A 25,569-nucleotide genomic window follows, 5' to 3' on the forward strand; every position below is an offset into this window, starting at 1 on the left:
ACATGAGGTTGACTTTATTCTGAATATTAGCTTTATAAACTAATATAGTGATAACATATTCTGCCTTTACATAGAAGACCAGAACGATGAGAGCTGTAGAAATGGGCCAAAGTCTCACCACTCCTATGAGGTCTCCTCGACCGTACTCTCCTACCAGCTCCTTCTTCCCGTTAGCTTTACGTATAACAGAACGCAGACGTCCGTTCAGAACTATGTAGGTGCAGTCCGACTGGTCATCCTGCCTGGAGATATGAGGAGAGGAGGTGGAGGACAGTCAGTTCAGTTTTCATCAGACCCCCCCCAAACAAAAAAAGAGTGGTTTGGTTTCAGGACAGTGTACAGTTGAGTGTGTCTGTGCAAGGCTAGAGTTTGAAACGTATGAAAGAAAAATACCTTCAGATAGGTGATATTGTCAGTCAGAAAAACACACCAATACAGTTTTTCTGGTCAAATTAAAAATACTGCCATAAGAGAAGATTTGTCCAGATACCTATAGAGGGCTCTGCCGGCCTCCACAGCCATCCAGTCTATGGCGAAGTCCATCTGTCTGACGAAGGGGGACATGCGGATGGCTACGGTGTGGGCTGCACTCAGAACCACACTGGGCTGTTCCCTCATGATCCTAAAGACAGGGGGCAGCACAGAGCACACCAGATCAGGAAAAACACACAGGCAGTGTCTCCGGGGAGAAGCAGTCACTATGCTTAAATATCACAGGAACTGATAAACAAAGCTAGGGTTAGGAGAAGTGTTTGCCACTTTCGAACCACTTCCGTCTTTTCTACCATGACCAGATAGACAGTAATAACCAGCATCTTATCAACAGTGAGACAGTTGTGACATAGAACGAGAAACGCATGTCTGGAACTGAAGCCAACCTACTTGTAACAGATGGTGTAATAGTCAACAGTCAGTGACTACGGGTATATTTAAATTTCATGTAATCATCCAACATCCTGCATTTCTCTACTTCTAAACCCGAGTTAGGCTTAAACTAAATGGTCCAGCTTAATGCCCAGACTGTGAACGATACCCCTTTTTTGGTGGTTGAAGATATCCCTCTAGTGGTGTGGGGGCTGTGCTTTGGCAAAGTGGGTGGGGTTATATCCTTCCTGTTTGGCCCTGTCCGGGGGTGTCCTCGGATGGGGCCACAGTGTCTCCTGACCCCTCTCCTGTCTCAGCCTCCAGTATTTATGCTGCAGTAGTTTATGTGTCGGGGGGCTGGGGTCAGTTTGTTATATCTGGAGTACTTCTCCTGTCCTATTCGGTGTCCTGTGTGAATCTAAGTGTGCGTTCTCTAATTCTCTCCTTCTCTCTTTCTTTCTCTCTCTCGGAGGACCTGAGCCCTAGGACCATGCCCCAGGACTACCTGACATGATGACTCCTTGCTGTCCCCAGTCCACCTGGCCATGCTGCTGCTCCAGTTTCAACTTCCACCTGACTGTGCTGCTGCTCCAGTTTCAACTGTTCTGCCTTATTATTATTCGACCATGCTGGTCATTTATGAACATTTGAACATCTTGGCCATGTTCTGTTATAATCTCTACCCGGCACAGCCAGAAGAGGACTGGCCACCCCACATAACCTAGGAAGAAACCTAGAGAGGAACCAGGCTTTGGCCTTTCTAGGGAGTTTTTCCTAGCCACCGTGCTTCTACACCTGCATTGCTTGCTGTTTGGGGTTTTAGGCTGGGTTTCTGTACAGCACTTTGAGATATCAGCTGATGTACGAAGGGCTATATAAATACATTTGATTTGATTTGATTTGATTTCACACAAGGGTTTAGCCCAGGGGTAGGAAACCCTGTTCCTGGAGTGCCACGGGTACAGCAGGATGTTGTTCCAACTAGACACCACACCAACTGAGCTAATTGATCAGTTCAGCGCCTAAATTCAACACAGCTGGTCTTCCAGGTCGGTTAAATCAAAAACAGGAAGTGCCTGCAGCGCTCCAGGACCAGGCTTGCCCCCCGCCGCTTTAGTCCATCTCTAGTCTGGTCTCTACTAGACACCCACTCGTAGAAGTCAGACTTGGAGATCTTGAGGAAGGTGCAGTCTCTGTTGGCCTTGATGGTGAAGATGAGGGGTTCTCCAGTCAACACGGCCAGCTGGCCCACCATCTCACCCGGCTGGGTGACAAACAGACACACCGCATCCTGCTTGTCGATCATCCGCTGGTACACGTGGAGGCAGCCGGACAGGACGAAATGGAGACTCACATCCTGAGAGGAGAAGAGGGAGTTCAGATTTCAGGTCTCATGTTTTGTTTTTGTGTGTTTAGAGGGGTTGAAGAGAGGCAAGTAGAGGAGGGGGTAAGGAGCTGGGGAGGGGAGAATAAAGTATGGGAAAGAGAGGGATTTGGAGGGGAAAGATGTCAAGGAAAACATTAAGGGATGATAGGAATCTGTGATATCAAAAATCTATAATGTTTTGAAGACTTCTCCCTCATAAAATTGGGGGATTAAACAGTCAGGTGTTGTCATGACGATGTTGACAATTTTGACTTTGCAGCTGGCCCATCTAGCGGAAATCGCTCAGTTCTGCCTCCATGGCAAGATGACAAACGTCAACCTGCATTCAAACAGAGGAGAGGACCTCTCCAAGCCTCAGTAAAGTACCTGGTCTCCTTGTCTAGCCAGCACAGTTCCTGCCTTGGCGTGGTGCAGAGTCACTCTCCCATTCAGCAGAGTGGGGTCCTGGCAGAAGAAGGAAAAGAACAGAACGAGAGAAAGAAAGAGTGAGACAGCGATAGAGGGAGGGAATGAGGAAACGCTCTTGGTGGTGAAACAACGTCTGGATTCCCCTTTTGCTCTCCTGGGCTGCAAATCAAGAGGGTTGGCAAATATACGGACGGAGACAGAGCTTTCAATATCGTACATTTCAGATGCTCGGTGCCAACCATAACAGTAGATTGTGAAATGGAACTGTAAGAAGCTTAGATAAAAGGAGTCAAAGGGAGAAAGTACTGGTTGATGTCCAGTAAGGAGACATGTTTTGAAAAGGGGAGGTACTACTTGTCCAATAAGAACACTTTGGCCTTTGCATTTCAAAATATCTTGTCTAGACATGGTACATTAGCTCAAAGGACAAAGTAACTTGGTGACAGTTTTTTTTAACACAATAATCAGGTAAATGCCACATGATTACATTGTTACTTGAGTCATGGTTACATAGATAGCAACCATCTACTGACCATGTACTAAGGTTACTAAGCAGTAGTTAGTACTAACCTCTATCCTCATGAGTTTGAGGAGCTCCTTCAGGGCCTCCTCGAACAGGGCAGGGCTGGGGCGACCGGGGACAGGTCCTGGTCCTGGTGAGAACTGGTTGTCCGGACCCCCCTCCTCCTCGGGGTACAGGTACACCCCCGATGGCACCTCGTCTACGGTCACCCTCCTCTCCCGCTGGTCCTGGGAAAGAAACAGAAAACATGGAGGGACATGAATGTCAATTACAGTACACTGTGCCTGGTCTACTTTGAAGTGCAGATCTGTGATGTACAAAGATAAGAGTTAGTGGTCTACTTTGAAGTGCAAATGTGTATTTTAGTGCACTAGGTTGACTGTTAGTGAATAGATAAACTGTTGAATTACTAAAAAATGTCTGTTTTGATTTGATTTAAAATGTAAATACATATTCTGAGATGTCACTAATACTCAACCTTGTGTGTGTGTGTGTGTGTGTGTGTGTGTGTGTGTGTGAACACGCGTATATACTGACCCGTGAATAGGTGGGTGGTGTGTTGCCGTCCTCAGCGGAAACTGAGATCCGTCCCCTCTCGTAGGCCATATCGAAATCAGACCGCAGATTCTTCTGCATGCCTTTGTGTAGACACCACACACACACACACACACACACCACAGAAATCATGTTAACACAAACACGTGTAAACGCCACAGTCAACAGTCTGAGAAGCAACAGAGGTAAGTTACATTCTAGGACCATAAAGCACACTAATGTCAAATGTCAAGTCAGGTCACTAACATGCAGTAAAAACTGGACTGAGGCCACAGAGCTGAAGTTACATACTAAGAATGCAGATGTTAACACACGGACAGAGAGGAAAGAACGGAAGAGGACAGAGAGAGGGATCGAGAGGACCGACAGAAAGAGTTAGTCACCGGCGATGTCTACAGGCATGGAGATGGTCCTGCTGAGGGTTGGTGGGACTGTGGCTCCATCCTTCCCAGGATCTGGTGCGTCCTTCACGGCAGCCTCGCGGTCCTCCGCGGGCACGGTCAGGCTACCGAAACGCTTGCCGTGGCGCTGGGGGCTGGAGCGGGGCACGGGGTGGGGGGACAGGGGCAGCAGGCGCAGGAGCTGCATCTCCTATAGGGAGGACAGGACAGGGGCATGGGAGAAAGAGAGAGAGCGAGCGAGCGAGCGAGAGGTTGGGGTCAATGAAGACAGGCTAGCGTTGAATTAGCAATGTTATAATTGAAAAGTGATTAGCGGTAGCGTTAGCGGTGAATGACTCAGTCTGGTAGATGAAGTAACAAACAGAATGTCCATGTGTGGGTGCATGTATGTTTGAGGATCTGGGTGGTATGATGAATCGTGGCACTGTGTGTGTGTGTGGCGCTTGACTCACGTGGCTAAAGAGCTCGTTGGTGAGCCCTAGGTAGTTGTGCAGCGCCAGAACGGTTACTCTTTGGAGACGAACCATGATGATCTGCATGAGAAGACCGAGGGAGGAAAAGGTCACATGAACATCAAGAGAAAAAACACACGTCCACACCTGGTGACAAACACACACACACAATGTAGCTTACCTGGACCACCCGCACCAGGCTCTCAGGGTACTTCTCGAAGATGGAGAGGAAGGCCTCGACGGGTAGACGCAGTACGGTGGACACCTCAGCCGCCCGCGCCGACACCGTCCTGTACGGCTTCTGGTGTCCCTGAAACACACACACAGTGACAAGGTTCACACACACACGCTCTCAGAATATACTGTAACTCAATATTGGTAACTTTACAGACAATTTGGAGACTTGAGACATTTTTACAAGTTCCTATTTTCAGCAGTAAAGGGAGGGGAAGTTTGTGTTGAGAGTGGTTCTCACATGCTAGCTAGTTGTACCTGAAACAAACACAATGACAAGGCCCTTTCAACGCTGTCCTATTTAAGTCAGTTAAGAACAAATGCTTATTTTACAATGACGGCCTACCCCGGCCATTGCAGTGACTTGGGTGAAGCTTTTTTTTTTTTTAAATGTCCCTGTGACCCACGCACTAACAAAGAACTGAACTACTCAGCAAAATGTTTATAGTCACAAGCCAATAAGAGGGAACTAGCAGAACCCACCAGCAGAAAGCAATGCTTTAGAGACGTCTTCCACTTCCTTTTCTCAGCCGTAAAGCAAGGGTTCCAGGATGTTTGTGTCAGGTACTTTTCCCAAGTCTAAATATAGGAGTTAGACGCTAGCTACCAAATCCTCTTGACTCTAAAAGGGTCATGTGTTTAATAGTTCACTGTATACTTCCCACCAAGAGTAAAAGCGCACATAAGCCGCACTTGTCATATCATAGTGCTTCACGATATAACATTCAATTGCAAAATCATCATGACTTTGATATGATTCAACTTTAGCGGCTACGATTAAACGCACGACTTCCCTGACTTGTTCCTTGACTAAGTTCAAAGTTCTGACTGAAACGTGACAGGGGGTGACTTAAACAAGAAACGACACGTGGCATGGTGGTTTAGGTAGTGTGCAATGCGGGACAGGAAGTGGGCGTGTCTTACGGTGATGACATCCAGGATGCTGAGGAGGCTGTGGACACTGTCTCCGGGGTACACCTCCTTCACCACACCGTCCTTGCCGTCCTACAAACACACAGGGGCAAAACAGAGTACGTCATAACAAATGAACATGGACAAAAAAGCACATACATTTCTGTGTTAAAAAAAGCACAAAATAACACAGGCAAACAGTACAATTGACAGTTATCGTGAAAACATTCTGTTCATGTTAAGTTATTCCAATCTTTGCCCAAATGCAAGTTCATCGTGGCCATAACTTTCTAAATTCAGAGATCATTCCATTTGATCCTTTTCCTCCATATTGGGATAATCTGAGTCAAAAACTAATAGGTGCTAATCATTATTTAATGACCTACAAGAGAGTTAATTGTTAGAGAACTGTAAGCCCCTTATGAGAGTACCTGTTTACTCGTTAGCATGGATGGAGGCTCAATTGTACAGAAGGCAACAACAACAAAACTAAAATGTAAATGTCTGGCCATTTGTGTACATGAGAAACACACACAGGTGCACAGACACACACACTCTCACCATTCCAGTAAGGCACAGTTCTAGTTTTCCATCCTGTACCACATAGATGCTGCTGTCAGGCTGGCCCGGTCTGAAGACGTACTCTCCCTGTTGAAACTGCAGGAACACCATGTGTTTACACAGCTCCAAGAACAGAGGCTTCTCAAAGTGGCCCAGCACACTGCAAGGGGGGTGGGGGTGGGGGGGGAGATTACTACACACAAAAAGTGACTGACTGACCTACATATCACTTTGCATCATTAATAACTACTCAATATTATTGGAAGATCAGTCAGTCACAATTTACCCATGATAGATGGTGGTTTGATACTCGAACACACACGTCTCCTCCATATAGGTAAGAACTCCACAACATCTTAACACACACAGAGAGTACACTCTACACACACACAAACAAATTTGGAGAAGTCCCTACGTACCGGACGTTCTTGAGCATGTAGAGCACCTCGGAGGGCAGGTGGGAGTTGGCCACGTCAAACTCTGTAAGGTCGGCCTCCAGCACTGAGGGAGGAGGCTCCTTAGCTACCAGGGTGGGCACCTCCTTCTTAAAACGCAGAATCCTGGAGGGAGGAGAGGGGGGGTGGAGAGCAGGATGAGAGAGTGAGAGGACAAATGTAAAAGAGACTATTGTTCTCTACTCTGTAGTCACTAAGTTCGTTAGCATCATGAATTAGAATAGACAGGGTAAACCGTGTTCACACACTTTTTGGCAATGTTGAGCATTTTCTGCTTCTTTTTGAGTCGTGGGCGTGTGGAAGAGGCTGTGCCCACCAGGGAAGAGGTAGACTGGGACACCTATGAGAGCCAGAGGTCAAAAGGTCAACTAGAACAAAAAGACACATTGTCGAACAAAAGGGTACCATTTTACTTTGCTAGAACCCCCAAAACGCATCCCACCACAGCCACTAACCTTGCGCATGATCTTTCGCCCATAGAACATGACCTTGTCCCTCTTGCGGAATCGATACTTGGGGGCCTCCTGGGCTTGCAGGTCTGTGAGAAGTTAAAACACACATATATGGAGATACTAGAGCACGGACACAAACAGTATGGCAATGTGAACAATATAAAGTACCAGTATGAACATTTTAAAGATACATTATAGCATTGTATAGCAAGCTAAAACCATATATTCACAAGCAGTTGACTGGACGATTGTTTGGTCAATAGTCTGTTGTTCGACCAAGATTTTGTTTTAGTCGAGCAGTCGCAAATGGATTAAAAAAAAAATCCATGGCACATGAGACACCGGTCTGATTGACGCCTGTCTCAGTGGACTAATTCATTGAGGAGGCCGTGGGTATGCCACGGTCCAAGATGAAAGGGGGTGTGGCTAAAATGCATGTCTCTCTCCAGAATGGGCTCTCCCGCCATTTTGTATAAATTCATTGTTTCATAACTTAATTGTGTGAATTCTTTGCCCTTTGATTGTGTCTATCAATTCCCCATTACATATATCACCAGTAGTAACCTACATTTAACATTAATTCCCAATCTACAATGTTTGTTTGGTTATGGTAATTTTATGGTAATATTATTATTAGGTCTAGTCATTTACAGTTCTCATTGTTGGAGTGGACACGTTGTTCGCAGTGCTCACAGCCTATGCTACACTTCTGAGAAAAAAGTTTTGGTTCATTTCATTCCATCATCTTTTGTTTAGAACACTCCAGTCAATGTTAAGTAAGGACGTGCACCTGATTACGCATATAGAAGTAGGCCTAGGCTACCTGTCCTGCGTGCTAATGGTGGCCTATAAAATGTGCCCATTTGGGGATGTCTGATAGTATTTCTGATTGTCTTAACTCACCACCACTAATAAGCTGTAGAGCTTCTCAAAGAAATGCTTTCTTCAACTCAAACAGATCGTTAACAAAGTCTGGATTTAGAATCTGGATTTAGAATCCATTTAGAATTTTTTTTTTAACCTTTATTTAACTAGGCAAGTCAGTTAAGAACAAATTCTTATTTTCAATGACGGCCTAGGAACAGTGGGTTAACTGCCTGTTCAGGGGCAGAACGACAGATTTGTACCTTGTCAGCTCGGGGGTTTGCAACCTTCCAGTTACTAGTCCAACGCTCTAACCACTAGGCTAGCCTGCCACCCCAATGACAATAGTTTGTCAATGCATTTGAAAAATATTTCCAGCACTCTCCCTTTCGATAACCACTCGGCATGAAAGGGAAACATTTAATGCTCTGATCGAGTGGAAATGTCATAAAATACCTAGATTACTTCTTATCCTTTGCACAAATAGCCTACAGCTGTGTCTGTCCCAAGTTCACTGGAGTGGAAACTGAGGGCCCAGAATATTTGATACAATGTTACAAGTTTGCTAGCAGGAGCTTCAGGCTGGACCCAGTTGATACAATGCAAGTTCGTTGCAGACAGGCCTTGCATTGCCAATGTAATTGATAGGATACTTATATTTAAAATCAGGATATTTTCTACCTGCAGGATGCAATGTTTTTCTTTCTTGGCTTTATGTAGGCAACTTGTACATAGTTGGCAATAGAAGTTACTTTTAGATTTGTATAATTTTCATTTAGATAGAATTTAAATTAACCACATGACAATGATTTTGAGATACAAAGACTATTAGAAATGAAATGAAACTGACACGAAAACGTGCATATGAAAATCAGAACTGGCACGCAGATCGGTAGACATGGTAAGATAAATTGGTACTCCAAATCAAAAAGGTTGCCGACCCCTGGTGTTGCCTATTAACGGCAACTTCAGGAGTTTAACGGCAGAATCTGCGAAGGTGAGCGGGAGGGTCAGGAAAAGATTTAGGCTATCTTGACCTCTGGCTTCCTCTTGAGTAATTTGTCTTAATTATTTAAATCAAAAGGCATGCTTAAAGCATCAGACAAGCTTAGTACACAGATGATTTTATTAAAACACATATGGTGTCTATACACTACATGACCAAAAGTATGTGGACACCTGCTCGTCGAACATCTCATTTCAAAATCATGGCCATTAATATAGAGTTGGTCCTCCCTTTGCTGCACTCTTCTGGGAAGATTTTCCACTAGATGTTGGAACCTTGCTGCCGGATCTTCCTTCCATTCAGTCATAAGAGAATTAGTGAGGTCGTGCACTGATGTTGGGCCTGGCTCGCAGTCGGAGGTTCCAATGCATCCCAAAAGTGTTTGATGGGGTTGACGTCAGGGCTCTGAGCAGGCCAGTTAAGTTCTTCCACACCTGGCATCTGCCAAACAGATTAGTTTGTCGGACTGCCAGATGGTGAAGTGTGATATATCACTTCAGAGAACACGTTTCCACTGCTCCAATAGCGGCAACCTTTACACCACTCCAGCCGACGCTTACAGGCTGACTACACCGCTCAAGTCACGTGCGCAAGCGTTGCAAAATAAATTTAGAAATCTATATTATTCAATTATTGTGCGTCAACGACCATCTGCGTTGCCAAGGGCTAAAATAGAAGTCAGTTCTATTTGTGAGACAGCTCGCGGTGCAAGTCCTGCCTCTCCCATCTCCTCATTGGTTTATAGAAGCAGGTACCCACGTGCCATCTCCTCATTGGTTATACCCACGTGGGTTACTTAAAGATGAACGAGGTCAGTGGCGGTAATGCACCTAATTTATGAAAGTTGCCAATATAAAGTCAAGAGATGAAAAAGCGTAGGAGGAGAGATGACTAGAAACTATTTGGTAGACCGTTTTATGTGTGGCTTAATTGTCGGCGCAGAGGACCTTGTGCATTTCAGGTCAAATAACAACTCAATGTTTATTTCCCAGGACAAATTAGCTAGCAACAGCAAGCTAGCTAAATAGGTCAAATTAGCTAGCAAGTGCAAGCTAGCTAGCTAAATTGACATAAATGTTCAATGCGTTTCGACCGGTCCCCAAATTAATGTAATTGGTTCAGAGTTTGTTTTGATATTTTAACCTGCGTGTCGTCATCAAGTTTGGTGTGGGGGGACAAAATACATATATACGCGGTGGCGCACACGTGCAACCGGTTTGGGTTCCATGTTAGCATTGCGCATGGTGATCTTAGGTTTGTGTGCAGCTGCTTGGCCATGGAAACCCATTTCATGAAGCTCCCGATGAGTAGTTCTTGTGCTGATGTTGTTTCCAGAGGTAGTTTGGAACTCGGTAGTGAGTGTTGCAACCGAGGACAAAAGATTTTTACGAGCAACAACACTTGGCGGTCCCGTTCTGTGAGCTTGTGTGGCCTGAAGCTAGCATTCATTTCATTTTATAGTTATTGAAGAAAATGCATTGGAGAGAGAATGTTACACGTACTTCTGAGCTGGATCCTCCGCAGCATGAAGAAGATGAGGATGGCGATGAGGATTATGGCGATGCCCGCACCAATCACCATCCCCATCATCTAGAGAGAGAGCGAGAGAGAGAGAGAGAAAGACACACCACACACACACACACACACACACTCACAGAGACATGGACAAAGAGCGACATGGACAAAGACAGAGATGGACAGAGATGTAGAGAGACAGACAGAGGGAGATGTGGAGAGACAAAGAGAGAGAGAGAGAGGTGTGCAGCGGTTGATTAGAGCATAATTACAATGGCTTCGTGGAATGAAACACTGCACACCAGACTACAACATACGAACTAACCATGCTAGTCTGTAGCTCTTCCTCCACAAACGCCTTGATGTTGTTAAACCCTTCCTGTTGGTAGACAAAAAAAGAGAAGTGAACAACCGTATAAAACAGCCTATATACTATGTACTGTAGACAGGGAGCTTTTTCCAGAGCTGGCAAAAGCTCCGTTACTGAGTTAAGTAACTGACGTATAAAGGAATTCAGGGCTTGGGATTTGCCATGTCAGGGAAGGGGGAATGATGACGTAAAATAGTTTCACCTGGGTTGAATCAGGTCTGGATGACAATTTCCAGGGGGATCTTAAACACATCCAGTCACCCAATGTGTTGAGTTTGGCCTAACTATTTATCAACACCCTCTTAGGTCAGCACCCCACCCCACTTGCTCCTTCCTTTGTTCACCCCTCCTTCTCTCAGTCCCTTCTTACCCAGCTTAACTCAAAAAGCTCCATATAAATATATGGGACAACACAACTCACTAACAATACTTTTAATGATGATGATGACTTTTATTGTACAGTAAGCCTATTTGCCTTCTCTCAGTATGGATTGAGTTGCCGTGCGCCCATGTCAGCCTGGCTCTGAGACCAACAATAGGAACAGTGACTGTCTGCTGCTTTACTCTGCTGCACCAGACAATAACAGAGAGCTCATTGAGACATGATGCAATTTGGCTGTGATCATCTGACTATACTGTACACAGCTGTGTGTGTGAGTGAGTGAGTGAGTGAGTGAGAGGTAACAAGTGAGAGAGCCAAGAGAGATGTCTAACTCCTATGCCATACACACCCACACAGTTGGGGACCAAAGCAGAGAAATGACAGGTCTCTAACTCTAAATCAATAGGACACTTCTCTCCAGGAGGATATCGTAGAACTTGAGTGATGTCCTGCCAAAAGCACCTTCCCTGTTCTAATTCCTTCACTGATTAAGACTAGGCCCTATATGACTCACTGAAGGAGTGGAGATCCTAGCTCAGAGATAAGCTTATTTACAGTTCTGCTGCAATAGAAAGTGTGTGTGAGAGAGAAGGGGATGGTTGAGTTGACCACTGGTCACATAACCAATCAGATAGTGTATAACTATGGGGCAAGGCCAATGGGCTTTTAGTACTCTGGCTCTCAGCCAATCAGTGACTGAGCTGGAGGGCGGTCAGTGCTTATTGATCAGGAGAAGAGACAAAAGAAAGGACTTCGCTGCAGTTATTGATGAGCAGTTGGTTATGGTCTGACAGTCGGTGGATACTGTACATACTGCAGAAGACATTTCGGTTGTGCAACAGACTAGGTTCTCTCTCTCTCACTCACTCACTGTAGTAGTTGGTGAGGTCAATGGGGCTAGAGTAAGTGGTAGAGGACAGGATTTTGTGTGTGTGTGTGTTCTTACGTCCAGAGAGGCATTTGCATGTTCTCGGCCCTCTTGTTCCGAGGTGCTCTGTCCCATTCTAACCCCGCCTCTTCACCAGGCTGGTCCATCAACGGCCTCGAAGGAGACAAAACAGGATGTTGGCATTAGACATGCAGGCTACTGTTTACGTCACTCACTCACTCTCTCACACAAGTAGTAAAGCAAATAGCTTTTCAGTCGCACGGAAGATAAACCTGGACTTTTAAAAAGAGCAATGACTAATAAAATGATACTAAATACTATCTAGTATGCATTTATGACTCATTGCTCTTTGTGAAGGTTGTCCAGGTTTAGGGCTGCAAAATTCTGGTTGGAAAATTCCCTGAATCAAGAGGCAACAAGCAGGAATTCTAGAATACTCCAACCAGAATTCCTGGAAAACCTGGGAACTTTGGGAAAGTCACCTATCCAAGTTTCTGAGAGGTACTGCTGTTTATAGATACATACTGTATATGTGTTTATGCATGAACAGCAGAGCCTCTCAGCCAATCCCCATCCGTTCCCCTCCCCCACTGAAACTGGCAACATGATCATCTCTCAGTCCCAAACCGAGATAGAGATAATAACAGTGCTCCAATGACACACAGGTAAGGTCCCAAAGGGCATCCTATTCCCGACACAGTGCACTACTTTTGAACAGAGCCCTAGTCAAAAGTAGTGCACTATATAGGGAATACAGTGGCAGTTGGAACACATGATCCAGAGACAGACAATCCTACTGTGGCCAGATGGCATGGCATGGTACTAATACCCCCCCTCTTCCCATGAGCATCTCCCTGAGGACTGGTCCTCTAAGAGCGTTTACCCCCCCCAATCCCTATTTGGATTATTCAAGTTCCTTGGTGTCCACAACAAACTAGAATGGTCCAAACACACCAAGACAGTCGTGAAGAGGGCACGGCAAAGCCTATTCCCCCTCAGGAAACTAAAAAGATTTGGCATGGGTCCTGAGATCCTCAAAAGGTTCTACAACATCGAGAGCATCCTGACCGGTTGCATCACTGCCTGGTACGGCAATTGCTCGGCCTCTGACCGCAAGGCACTACAGAGGGTAGTGCGAACGGCCCAGTACATCACTGGGGCTAAACTGCCTGCCATCCAGGACCTCTACACCAGGCGGTGTCAGAGGAAGGCCCTAAAAATAGTCAAAGACCCCAGCCATAGATTGTTCTCTCTACTACCGCATGGCAAGCGGTACTGGAGTGCCAATTCTAGGACAAAAAGGCTTCTCAACAGTTTTTACCCCCAAGCCATAAGACTCCTGAACAGGAAACCAAATGGCTACCCGGACTATTTGCATTGTGTGCCCCCCCACCCCAACCCCTCCGTTTACGCTACTGCTACTCTCTGTTTATCATATATGTATAGTCATTTTAACTAGACATTCATGTACATACTACCTCAACTGGGCCGACCAACCAGTGCTCCCGCACATTGGCTATCCGGGCTATCTGCATTGTGTCCCGCACACCACCCGCCAACCCCTCTTTTACGCTACTGCTACTCTCTGTTCATCATATATGCATAGTCACTTTAACCATATCTACATACTACCTCAATCAGCCTGACTAACCGGTGTCTGTATGTAGCCTCGCTACTGTATATAGCCTGTCTTTTTACTGTTGTTTTATTTTTTTTACTTACCTATTGTTCACCAAAACTTTTTTTGCACTATTGGTTAGAGCCTGTAAGTAAGCATTTCACTAAGGTCTACACCTGTTGTATTCGGGACACGTGACAAATGCACTTTGATTTGATGACTCCTGGGATTTAGGCCTAGCGACGACCAATTAAACTCCACCCCCATCTGTTCCCTTCATCTCGCCACTTTACTTTTCTTCCTCCCACTCCCTCCATGTATCCCTACATCACAGCAGACATTCCAGACCCCCCACCATCTCTCCTAACCAATGTGTTGACGTAAATAAATGCAAGTATGCAACCCAAACAAAGTCTTTATAGGCCACACACTGAGCACAGACAAACAAGCAGCTAGCTTAGCATTCAAACTAGACCGATTTAATCAGAATGGCCGATTAATTAGGGCTGATTTCAAGTTTTCATAGCAGTCGGTAATCTGCATTTTTGGACACCGATCATGGCCCGATTACATTGCACTCCACGAGGAGACTGTGTGACAGGTGCTAACTAGCATTAAACGTATCTTATAAAAAAACAATCAATCTTAACATAATCACGAGTTAACTACACATGGTTGTTGATGTTACTAGTTTATCCTGCTTTGCATATAACGATGCGGTGCCTGTTTATTTATCATTGAATCACAGCCTACTTCGCCAAACGGGTGATTTAACAAGCGCAATTGTGAAAAAAGCAGTCGTTGCACCAATGTGTACCTAACCATAAACATCATGCCTTTCTTAAAATCAATACACACGTCTATATTTTTTAAACCTGCATATTTGGTTAATATTGCCTGCTAACATGAATTTCTTTTAACTAGGGAAATTGTGTCACTTCTCTTGCATTCTGTGCAATAGAATCAGGGTATATGCAGCAGTTTGGGCCTCCTGGTTCGTTGCGAACTGTGTGAAGATTATTTCTTCCTAACAAAAACAGACAACTTCGCCAAACGGGGGATGATTTAATAAAAGCGCATTTACGAAAAAAGCACAATCGTGGCACGACTGTACCTAACCATAAACATCAATGCATTTCTTAAAATCTATACACAGAAGAATATTTTTTTTAAAGAAATTCATGTTAGCAGTCAATATTAAACTAGGGAAATTGTGTCACTTCTCTTGCGTTCATTGCACGCAGAGTCAGGGTCTATGCAACAGTTTGGGCCGCCTGGCTCAATGCGAACTAATTTGCCAGAATTTTACGTAATTATGACTTAACATTGAAGGTTGTGCAATGTAACATCAATGTTTAGACTTATGGATGCCACCCGTTAGATAAAATACGGAACGGTTCTGTATTTCACTGAAAGAATAAACATTTTGTTTTCGAAATTATAGTTTCCGGATTTGACCATATTAATGACCAAAGGCTTGTATTTCAGTGTGTTATTATACTATAATTAAGTCTATGATTTGATAGAGCAGCCTGACTGACAGCAGGCTCATAAGCATTCATTCAAACAGCACTTTACTGCGTTTGCCAGCAGCTCTTCACAATGCTTCAAGCATTGCACTGTTTATGACTTCATGCCTATCAACTCCCGAGATTAGGCTGGCAATACTAAAGTACCTATTAGAACATCCAATAGTCAAAGGTATATGAAATACAAATGGTATAGAGAGAAATAGTCATATAATAATGACAACCTAAAACTTCTTAACTGGGAATATTGAAGACTCATGTTAAAAGGAACCACCAGCTTTCATATGTTCTCATGTTCTGAGCAAGGAACTTAAATGTTAGCTTTTTTACATGGCACATATTGTACTTTCTTTCTTCTCCAACAATTTGTTTTTGCATTATTTAACTAAATTGAACATGTTTCATTATTTATTTGAGACTAAATTGATTTTGATGTATTATATTAAGTTAAAATAAAAGTGTTCATTGTTCATTCAGTATTGTTGTAATTGTCATTATTACACACACATATTAAATCGGACGATTTTTGTGTATCGGCTTTTTTTGGTCCTCCAATAATCGGTATCGGTGTTGAAAAATCATAGTCGGTCGACCTCTAATTCAAACCTCCATTGACTGTCACTGAAGCTGATCAAACATACCCTAGCTAGGCTAACAGACAGATATTTAGCCATAAAAGCTAATGTAATATGGTTAAGGCCTACTACAGTACATTCAGAAAGTATTCAGACCCCTTCCCTTTTTCTACATTTTGTTACGTTACAGTTTTATTCTAAAATAGATCAAATTTTAAGAAATCCTCAATCTACACACAATACCTCAATGACACAGCAGGATTTTTTATTTTTATGTTTGCAAATTTATAAAAAATGAAATACAGAAATACCTTATTTACATAATTATTCAGACCCTTTGCAATGAGACTCAAAATTGAGCACAGGTGCATCCTGTTTCCATTGATCATCCTTGAGATGTTTCTACAACTTGATTGGAGTCCACCTGTGGTAAATTCAATTGATTGGACATGATATGGAAAGGCATACACCTGTCTATATAAAAAGGTCCCACAGATGACAGTGCATGTCAGAGCAAAAACCAAGCCATGAGGTCAAACTGAGCAATCGGGTGAGAAGGGCCTTAGTCAGGGAGGTGACCAAGAACTTGATGGGCACTCTGAAACAGCTCCAGAGTTCCTCTGTGAAGCTGGGAGAACCTTCCAGAAGGACAACCATCTCTGCAGCACTCTACCAATCAGGCTTTTATGGTAGAGTGGCCACTATCCCTATGGTGAAGCATGGTGGTAGCAGCATCATGCTTTGGGGACGTTTTTCAGCGGCAGGGACTGGGAGACTAGTCGGGATCGAGGAAAAGATTAACAGAGCACAGTATAGATATCCTTTATGATGAGCGCTCTGGAGCAAGTTAAGACCTCAGACTGGGGCGAAGGTTCACCTTCCAACAGGACATTGACCCTAATCACAAAGCGGTCGTGGCTGTGGGACAAGTCTCTGAATGTACTTGAGTGGCCCAGCCAAAACCCAGACTTGAACCTGATCTAACATCTCTGGAGAGACCTGAAAATTGCTGTTCATGTGCACCAACGCTCCCCATCCAACCTGACAGAGCTTCAGAGGATCTGCAGAGAAGAATGGGAGAAACTCCCCAAATACAGGTGTGCCAAGCTTGTAGCATCATACCCAAGAAGACTTAGGTCTGTAATCGGTGCCAAAGGGGCTTCAACAAAGTACTGAGTAAAGGGTCTGAATACTAATTTCTAAACCTGTTTTTGCTTTGTCATTATGGGTTATTGTGTGTAAATTGAGAAGTTAAAAAAAATACATTTTAGAATAAGGCTAACGTAACAAAATGTAGAGAAGTGAAGGGGTCTGAATACTTTTTTCAAATGCTCTGTATGTACTTTTGAACCCCAGCTATAGGGATAATCCATGACATCATGGTCTAGGAACCAGAGGCCAAGAGCTGCATTGGATGAAATCAAAGCAGAGAGAGTGGCTGACAGTGGACTGTCATATTGCATAGCCTGTCACAAACAGACCTGAAACAGGGTGTGTAGCATCAAGGTCTATTCTCTCTACTACCCTCTCTCATCCTCCACTGTTCATTTGTGTTTGACTCATTTAACCAACTGCTGAAGCAAAACTGTTTAGTACCCAAACTACTGAATATCCTTATGTTCATAAATGCCCATTTTAATGAAATACCATGGTAAACTAGGCCTAGCCGTGATTCCACCCAGCCAAGCAGTACTGTCTGGCTCTGGAAACATCACATGCTCTGCTGGTCTGTGCTGTATAGACAACAAGGAGACCCAGGGAAATCATATAGAAAGGAAAACATACACATTTCCATTTGCTCATCATGACATTTTCCCTGCCCCTCACTCACAGCTGAAGTGCTAGGCTTTTGTCGTGGAAAGAATTAGCTCTCGAAGGATAAAAGACAATCAATCTGGCAAACTTAAAGTATTGAGTGTCCAATGATCCCAAGAGCGAGTTGCCGTGTCCCTTCATGCCATCTCAGTGAATATTAAGTGTTGTTGTCACAGTGTATATCCTATTGTGTAACACGTAGGCCTATGCTAACTATTGCATTCATTGCACACTACTACAAGGCTTAGGCTAGCAGAATTATTACAGCGTAATAAAGATCACGGTCAGTGAAAAGGGTCAAATGTTACAGAAATCTCCTCTAGCAGAAGCAGCTGTCTCTCTCTCCCACTCTGCAGTAAACGCCTCCATATAGCTGGGTGGCTATTCCCATTGTCCTCAAAACAATGCTGCCAGTGTTGATGTCCCTAGGCCCAGGCATGGGCAAACTCTCTTTCCCTCTCTCGTCATTCCTCCTCCCCTCCCTCTCACACCAGGAGAAATAATAGCACAACCAAACCTGTTTTATTTACGTACACTGCCCATTCTGGGCCAGGGATTAACACCAACAACAACAGCCTATAGCATGTTGTTTATACTGGGTCAGCCTGTCAGACCCTAGAGAACAGACAAACTACTGTGGTGACTATGGACAGAAAGTACATGAACTCTGACTTAGCCAACTTTCTATGATGTGCAATAACGAGGGCCACAGAGAACAGAAACCAGACGTAAGCATATAGCCCAACTTGACCCTTGCTCCCTAAAGTCTATCAATTAGCATGAACTATATTACCGTTTTCAAATGTGTAGGTTAACTAGAGTATCGCCTTTGTGACATGAATTAGTAGCTCATGAGTCGTGTGCAGTTGTGAACGGTAGCATGACAGTGTGGCAATAGTAGGTCAGCTCGGGTTTCTATGTCAAAATAGTTGTTGCATAATTCGCGTGTAGCGTTGCATTACTATAGCCCTCATTAATAACCTGGTCGGCCTTTTTGAATCTAACGTAGCCGCATTCTCGTTCGGACCTGCGCAAACCGTGGGTATGTTTTTGCGCAGAGTACGGTAATGAAATTGGTGAAGTGGTGCTAATTTCGTGCCTCGGCACTCATCTACCTTAGCAGTACTACAGGGACAAACATGTTCTGGAAAGCCCATTAGAAACGTGTACTCAATTAAGTCATCTCATTCTTTTGTAGCTAGTTACATAGCTAACAGTTACAATGTGTGCCTCTACACCACAACATTCAGTAGCCTGGTTACGGTAGCTAGCTAAGTTGACACGCTTTGAAACAGCAGGCAAGCATTATACACCTACCTCACTGTCCCTGCTGGCTAGCCGTTAACTAGCCGTTAAATGCAGAAAAACCACCAGAATCTGGTTAAAGCAAAGATGCAGTCTTTTGACCTCAGCACGGACCGTGCTTATTGATTGACATGCTCGGCACAGCCTGCGCGCTATCTGGACATTTGGTGACACAATCTCTACCACAAAGACGCATCCATATGTCAATTTATTCAGCTAGACAGACCTCTCACTAGACATGTCATGATATTTATCGACATGTAAAGTGACTAAAACGATAAACACCCTTACCTGAACTGCGTGTTTCTCGTCAAGCTTTACAGTACTGTCAAATAACACACATAGCGGAAATTATCTGTAATACAACTCCTCCTATTTTTTTTATTCTACATGAGCAGCAGACCAATCAAAATCTGAAATCGTGGCTATCTAATCCAATCTGCATCCAGGGATGAAATGTTACAACATAGCCCGCCTATCTAAATATACATATGAGAGAAGTAGCCAGTCGCACTGCAAGGTTGAGAAGGGGACGCTACAAATAAACCTGTGATTGGCGAGGTGTATATGACTGACGATTACACTAACCAGTAACAAGAGATAACAAACCAAAAATGTACTGTACAGTTTATGCATGATTTTAGTAAATTAATCTCGATAACTGAACACTCACTTTAGCTGCTAATAAAATATCTATGATGGATCCTTGAACCCGAATACAAACTAAAGACAATACATATTGATCAACTGGGTATGTAGTCCATGACATTGCCCACTTTACACAGGTGCCATCATTATAATATTCAAATAAAAAATGTCACACAAAAAATGTTATCAGAATCTTCAGACATCTACCAAGATGTATATTAGATAGGAAAGATAAGGCAGCAATTTATAAAATATAATGATATTCATCAGTATTTAGTATTGAATGAGGGATGATTTATTCAATCACTGTTGTGATGGTTTAAAGGCCCTATAATTAGGGTAACGCCACATCCAAACCGCTAGGCCCCTATTTTCTATGTACACCAAGTTACTCGGTTGTCACATGGTCTCTCCTATCATTGCTATGCGGATGACACTGCTCTTCTCCTTCCCCCCTTCTGACACCCAGGTGGCGACACGCATCTCTGTGTGCCTGGCCGATATCTCACTTTGGATGTCGCCCCACCACCTCAAGCTCAACCTTGTCAAAACGGAGCTGCACTTCCTCCTGGGAAAGGCTTGTCCGCTTCAAGACCTCTCCATCACGGTTGACAAATCTACAGTGTTCCCCTCCCAGAGTGCAAAGAACCTTGGCGTGACCCTGGACAACACCCTGTCGTTCTCTGAAAACATCAAAGAAGTGACTCGTTCCTGCACGTTCATGCGCTACAACATCCATAGAGTACGACCTTTCCTCACACAGGAAGCGGCGCAGGTCCTAATCCAGGCACTTGTCATCTCCCATCTAGACTACTGCAACTCTGCTTTGGCTGAGCTCCCCGCGTGTGTCATCAAACCCCTGAAATGTATCCAGAATGCCGCAGTCCACCTGGTGTTCAACCTTCCTACGCTCTGCCATGTCAGCCCGCTCCTCCGCATACTCCACTGGTTTCCAGTCAAAGCTCATATCATCTTCAAGACCCTGGTGCTTGCCTACGGAGCAGCAAGGGAACTGCATCCACTTACCTTCAGGCTATGCTCAAACCCTATACACCCCAAACCGAGCCACATCCGGTCTCTTGACCCTCCCATCCCCACGGCTCTTCTCTGTCCTGGCACCCCAATGGTGGAACAAGCTTCCCCCCTAAAGTCAGCACAGCGAAGTCCCTGTCCATATTTTGAAACCGTCTGAAACCCCCCAAAAAGTCACTTCTCTTTTCCCGCTAACACTGACTTCGCTAATTAATACTTTGAGGGAAAATGAACATTATACGATTGTGATGTGTTGTCTCACCTAGCTATTTTAAAATGAAGGCACTAATTTTAAGTCACTCTGCTAAATGACTAAAATGTCATCCATACAGTAATTCAGCATTGACATAAATCAATTCAGCTAACAACAAGCAACACTTAAAGCATTCACAATACTAATTTCATACATTTGTGCAAGTATGAAAAGTGTGCTGTGAGTCTTGGTGCCACATTCAACCTGGAGCCAAGTACATGCATATACTGCCACCCAGTGGTGCTAACTTGTCAGCACACCATAGCGTTTATTATCTGGGATATTCAAACTGGAACATATAATTTACATGTGTATCACATTAGTGGAAACTCACACTGTTCTCAAAGCAGGCTGCCGGTTTTGGGAGTGACCTTTCATAACAGGTTAGGTAGACTTACACAGCAGGTTAGGAGAACTAACGTGGCAGGTTAGGAGAGGGTTTCGTTTTGTTTTTTGCCCTAGCACTACACAGCTGATTCAAATCATCAAAGCTTGATGATTAGAAACAGCCATTACATCATCAACATTTCTATTTTGTAGTGGTAATATTTAATTGACAAAATGCATGTTAAGAAAGCTAAATTAGTGAAGCAACAAACAAATGTTTGGCTCAAAAACCAATTGAATGTTTGTGTCATTAGATATGGCACTATTACTACTTCCTCTGAAAACCTTAGGAAAAAAGCATAGAGAAAACAAACTATTTCTCAAGGAAATAAAAGAATCATGACAATAAAATAATGTACTCGGATCTGTAGATCTATTTTTGTGATAAAGTCAAATATGCCTAACATTTAGGGCTAAGAGTTTTTCCTGACCATGCACTGCCAATAGATAGAGGACTCTAGTGCTCAAAATCCTGTTTTAGCCTGGGCAGCACAATTGAGGACTTTCAACATCTTGAAGTAGTTAACTGGGTGGAACATCCTATAGGTTAAGGAAGGCTCACATAATTCTATCCGGGTCATCGAGCGGAATCAGCCCATGAATTACACTCATTAGCAAACATTCCATAGCTGCAGGTGGCAGTAAATCGCCAACCTTGGCTTTTTACCTGTTCAAACAACACACTCCAGGTGGCAGTATGCCCCCTTTCAGTTTGTTTACCAACTCATAGAAGTAGTAGAAGAAAATGGACAACTTCAAACGGAGGATGGACTCAATGTCATTGACTGTGCGCTCACAGATGCCATAATGGAACAGATACAAAGAAAAGTCCTCTATCATTCTCATGGTACTAGCTTGTAGGATCCCTCTGATTTCTCTCTATGTGTGTGTTCACAAAGGCTAAAGTCTCTGCCAGAGAAGCCGGTAGTAATCGACTGGAGTTACTTCAAGACTGAGGTGGCCAGAGCAGGGATGGTGGATGAGTTTGAGAAGAAGGTGGAACCCTTCAGAAAATAGGGTTTTGCCAATGTGCACACGTGATGTGCTAATGTGATTGGTTCGTTGGATATAACTGCACTCGTTTAGCTGTTGCTTTCCCCCCTACGGTTCAGTGCCATCGATGCTCAGCAGAAGCAGTGAGTTACAAGTCATATGGGTAGGGTTAAGAGTTTTTTTCTGGACAAGCCAGTCACCATTGCCTCATTGATCCAATATTACTATTAAATTAAATATATTGCTATTAGATCATGTAGAAAGTTTATCATTGCGGGAGTTTATATTCTTTGTCAAAGATTGTATTTGGTAAATGAGTGCCACTGACTTGGCAGAGATTGCATTGCTTACGCATCTTCAAATCAAATGTTATTTGTCACATGCGCCGAATACAACAGGTGTAGTAGACCGTACAGTGAAATGCTCACTTACAAGCTCTTAACCAACAATGCAGTTTTTAAGAAAATACCTATTAAAAAAAAGGTAAGAGATAAGAATAACAAATAATTAAAGAGCAGCAGTAAATGACAATAGCGGGGCTATATACAGGGAGTGCCCGTACAGAGTCATTCGAGGTAATTATGTACATGTAGGTAGAGTTATTAAAGTGGCTATGCATAGATAACTAAGAGCAGCAACGTAGACATTACAGAGACGTAATAGAACTCAATGTTCTCGATCTAAACTACGCAATCTTCAAAGGAGGGTAAATCCATTCCACTTTTTGCCCGCACCCCTTTTGATTTGAACGAAAACGTCCAAACATATTTTACCATTTTAAAACCCAATACAACCACACATGTAGATACAGTACCATGCCATTAAAATCACTGAGGATGGCAAAACATTTTAAAAACGTATTTCCATTGTGGTCCTCATGAAAAAACATGAAAACAAAATATACCCAAGATTATAACATGGAAACAAAATACGTCTCATCAATAGGGAGGAAACTGTCAAATGAATCAAATAGATGACCATGTAACGTTTATTGAAAACAATTATATTTTCTTTAAGCCTTTGCAGTTTTAAAGCATTTTGCCCATAAACCATTTATCAAGGTTAATCTGAAAACTCCCTAGCGTATGAGTGGATATTCTATGGTTTGGTACACCATTCCATTCCTCTGCACCAGTGATAAGAACATAGCTTTTTCCAGACATGCTCCTATAGTGCAGCGGTCTGATATAGGCAACACTGGCTTTGGTGTGATGACTATGAGAGTCAAATCAAATGAAATTGTATTTGTCACATGCGCCGAATACGACAGGTGTAGTAGACCTTAGAGTGAAATGCTTACTTACCACCCCTTAAACCAACAATGCAGTTTTAAGAAAAATAAGTGTTAATTAAGTAAAAAATTAAATAACAAATAATTAAAGAGCAGCAGTAAAATAACAGTAGCGAGACTATCTACAAGTGGTACCAGTACAGAGTCAATGTGCATGTTATTCGAGGTAATATGTACATGTACACTATCGTTAAAAAGTTTGGGTTCACTTAGAAATGTCCTTGTTTTTGAAAGAAATGCACATTTTTGTCCATTAAAATAACATCAAATTGTTCAGAAATACAGTGTAGACATTGTTAATGTTGTAAATGACTATTGTAGCTGGAAACGGCAGATTTTTTAAAATGGAATATCTACATAGGCTACAGATGCCCATTATCAGCAACCATCACTCCTGTGTTCCAATGGCACGTTGTGGGAGCTAATCCAAGTTGATAATTTTAAAAGGCTAATTGATCATTAGAAAACCCTTTTGCAGTTATGTTAGCACAGCTGAAAACTGTTGTCCTGATTTAAAGAAGCAATAAAACTGGCCTTCTTTAGACTAGTTGAGTATCTGGAGTATCAAATCAAATCTCAAATCTAAATCAAATCTAATTTTATTTGTCACATACACATGGTTAGCAGATGTTAATGCGAGTGTAGCGAAATGCTTGTGCTTCTAGTTCCGACAATGCAGTAATAACGAACAAGTAATCTAACTAACAATTCCAAAAAAACTACTGTCTTATACACAGTGTAAGGGGATAAAGAATATGTACATAAGGATATATGAATGAGTGATGGTACAGAGCAGCATAGGCAAGATACAGTAGATGATATCGAGTACAGTATATACATATGAGATAAGTATGTAAACCAAGTGGCATAGTTAAAGTGGCTAGTGATACATGTATTACATAAGGATGCAGTCGATGATATAGAGTACAGTATCAACGTATGCATATGAGATGAATAATGTAGGGTATGTAACATTATATTAGGTAGCATTGTTTAAAGTGGCTAGTGATATATTTACATCATTTCCCATCAATTCCCATGATTAAAGTGGCTGGAGTAGAGTCAGTGTCATTGACAGTGTGTTGGCAGTAGCCACTCAATGTTAGTGGTGGCTGTTTAACAGTCTGATGGCCTTGAGATAGAAGCTGTTTTTCAGTCTCTCGGTCCCAGCTTTGATGCACCTGTACTGACCTCGCCTTCTGGATGACAGCGGGGTGAACAGGCAGTGGCTCGGGTGGTTGATGTCCTTGATGATCTTTATGGCCTTCCTGTAGCATCGGGTGGTGTAGGTGTCCTGGAGGGCAGGTAGTTTGCCCCCGGTGATGCGTTGTGCAGACCTCACTACCCTCTGGAGAGCCTTACGGTTGAGGGCGGTGCAGTTGCCATACCAGGCGGTGATACAGCCCGCCAGGATGCTCTCGATTGTGCATCTGTAGAAGTTTGTGAGTGCTTTTGGTGACAAGCCAAATTTCTTCAGCCTCCTGAGGTTGAAGAGGCGCTGCTGCGCCTTCCTCACGATGCTGTCTGTGTGAGTGGACCAATTCAGTTTGTCTGTGATGTGTATGCCGAGGAACTTAAAACTTGCTACCCTCTCCACTACTGTTCCATCGATGTGGATGGGGGTGTTCCCTCTGCTGTTTCCTGAAGTCCACAATCATCTCCTTAGTTTTGTTGACGTTGAGTGTGAGGTTATTTTCCTGACACCACACTCCGAGGGCCCTCACCTCCTCCCTGTAGGCCGTCTCGTCGTTGTTGGTAATCAAGCCTACCACTGTTGTGTCGTCCGCAAACTTGATGATTGAGTTGGAGCGTGCATGGCCACGCAGTCGTGGGTGAACAGGGAGTACAGGAGAGGGCTCAGAACGCACCCTTGTGGGGCCCCAGTGTTGAGGA

At 43.5% G+C, this 25,569-nt stretch overlaps 1 protein-coding gene across 5 annotated transcripts in view; it reads right to left on the reverse strand.

Annotated features, from left to right (window-relative positions):
* Positions 1–19,464, reverse strand: part of LOC112230111 (patatin-like phospholipase domain-containing protein 6) — a 37,128-nt gene extending 17,664 nt beyond the window's left edge. For 3 of the 5 annotated variants that reach the window (XM_042310924.1, XM_042310923.1, XM_042310920.1), the window contains exons 1-18: positions 19,364–19,464; positions 12,288–12,383; positions 10,915–10,968; positions 10,577–10,664; positions 7,208–7,290; positions 7,001–7,092; positions 6,717–6,857; positions 6,298–6,457; positions 5,749–5,829; positions 4,772–4,900; positions 4,591–4,671; positions 4,121–4,328; positions 3,720–3,820; positions 3,230–3,409; positions 2,618–2,695; positions 2,016–2,221; positions 491–622; positions 119–242 (exon numbers count right to left, since the gene is read on the reverse strand). In XM_042310924.1, the coding sequence (XP_042166858.1) occupies positions 119–242; positions 491–622; positions 2,016–2,221; positions 2,618–2,695; positions 3,230–3,409; positions 3,720–3,820; positions 4,121–4,328; positions 4,591–4,671; positions 4,772–4,900; positions 5,749–5,829; positions 6,298–6,457; positions 6,717–6,857; positions 7,001–7,092; positions 7,208–7,290; positions 10,577–10,664; positions 10,915–10,968; positions 12,288–12,344 (1,995 nt within the window). In that variant the 5' untranslated portion in view covers positions 12,345–12,383; positions 19,364–19,464. Of the gene's footprint in view, positions 1–118; positions 243–490; positions 623–2,015; positions 2,222–2,617; positions 2,696–3,229; positions 3,410–3,719; positions 3,821–4,120; positions 4,329–4,590; positions 4,672–4,771; positions 4,901–5,748; positions 5,830–6,297; positions 6,458–6,716; positions 6,858–7,000; positions 7,093–7,207; positions 7,291–10,576; positions 10,665–10,914; positions 10,969–12,287; positions 12,384–19,084; positions 19,208–19,363 lie in introns of those variants that run through there. The other 2 variants (XM_042310922.1, XM_042310921.1) reach the window with 2 other exon arrangements.
* Between the last annotated feature and the right edge of the window lie 6,105 nt (positions 19,465–25,569).

The sequence above is a fragment of the Oncorhynchus tshawytscha genome, linkage group LG32 (assembly GCF_018296145.1).
Source record: "Oncorhynchus tshawytscha isolate Ot180627B linkage group LG32, Otsh_v2.0, whole genome shotgun sequence".
NCBI classification, from domain to species: domain Eukaryota; kingdom Metazoa; phylum Chordata; class Actinopteri; order Salmoniformes; family Salmonidae; genus Oncorhynchus; species Oncorhynchus tshawytscha.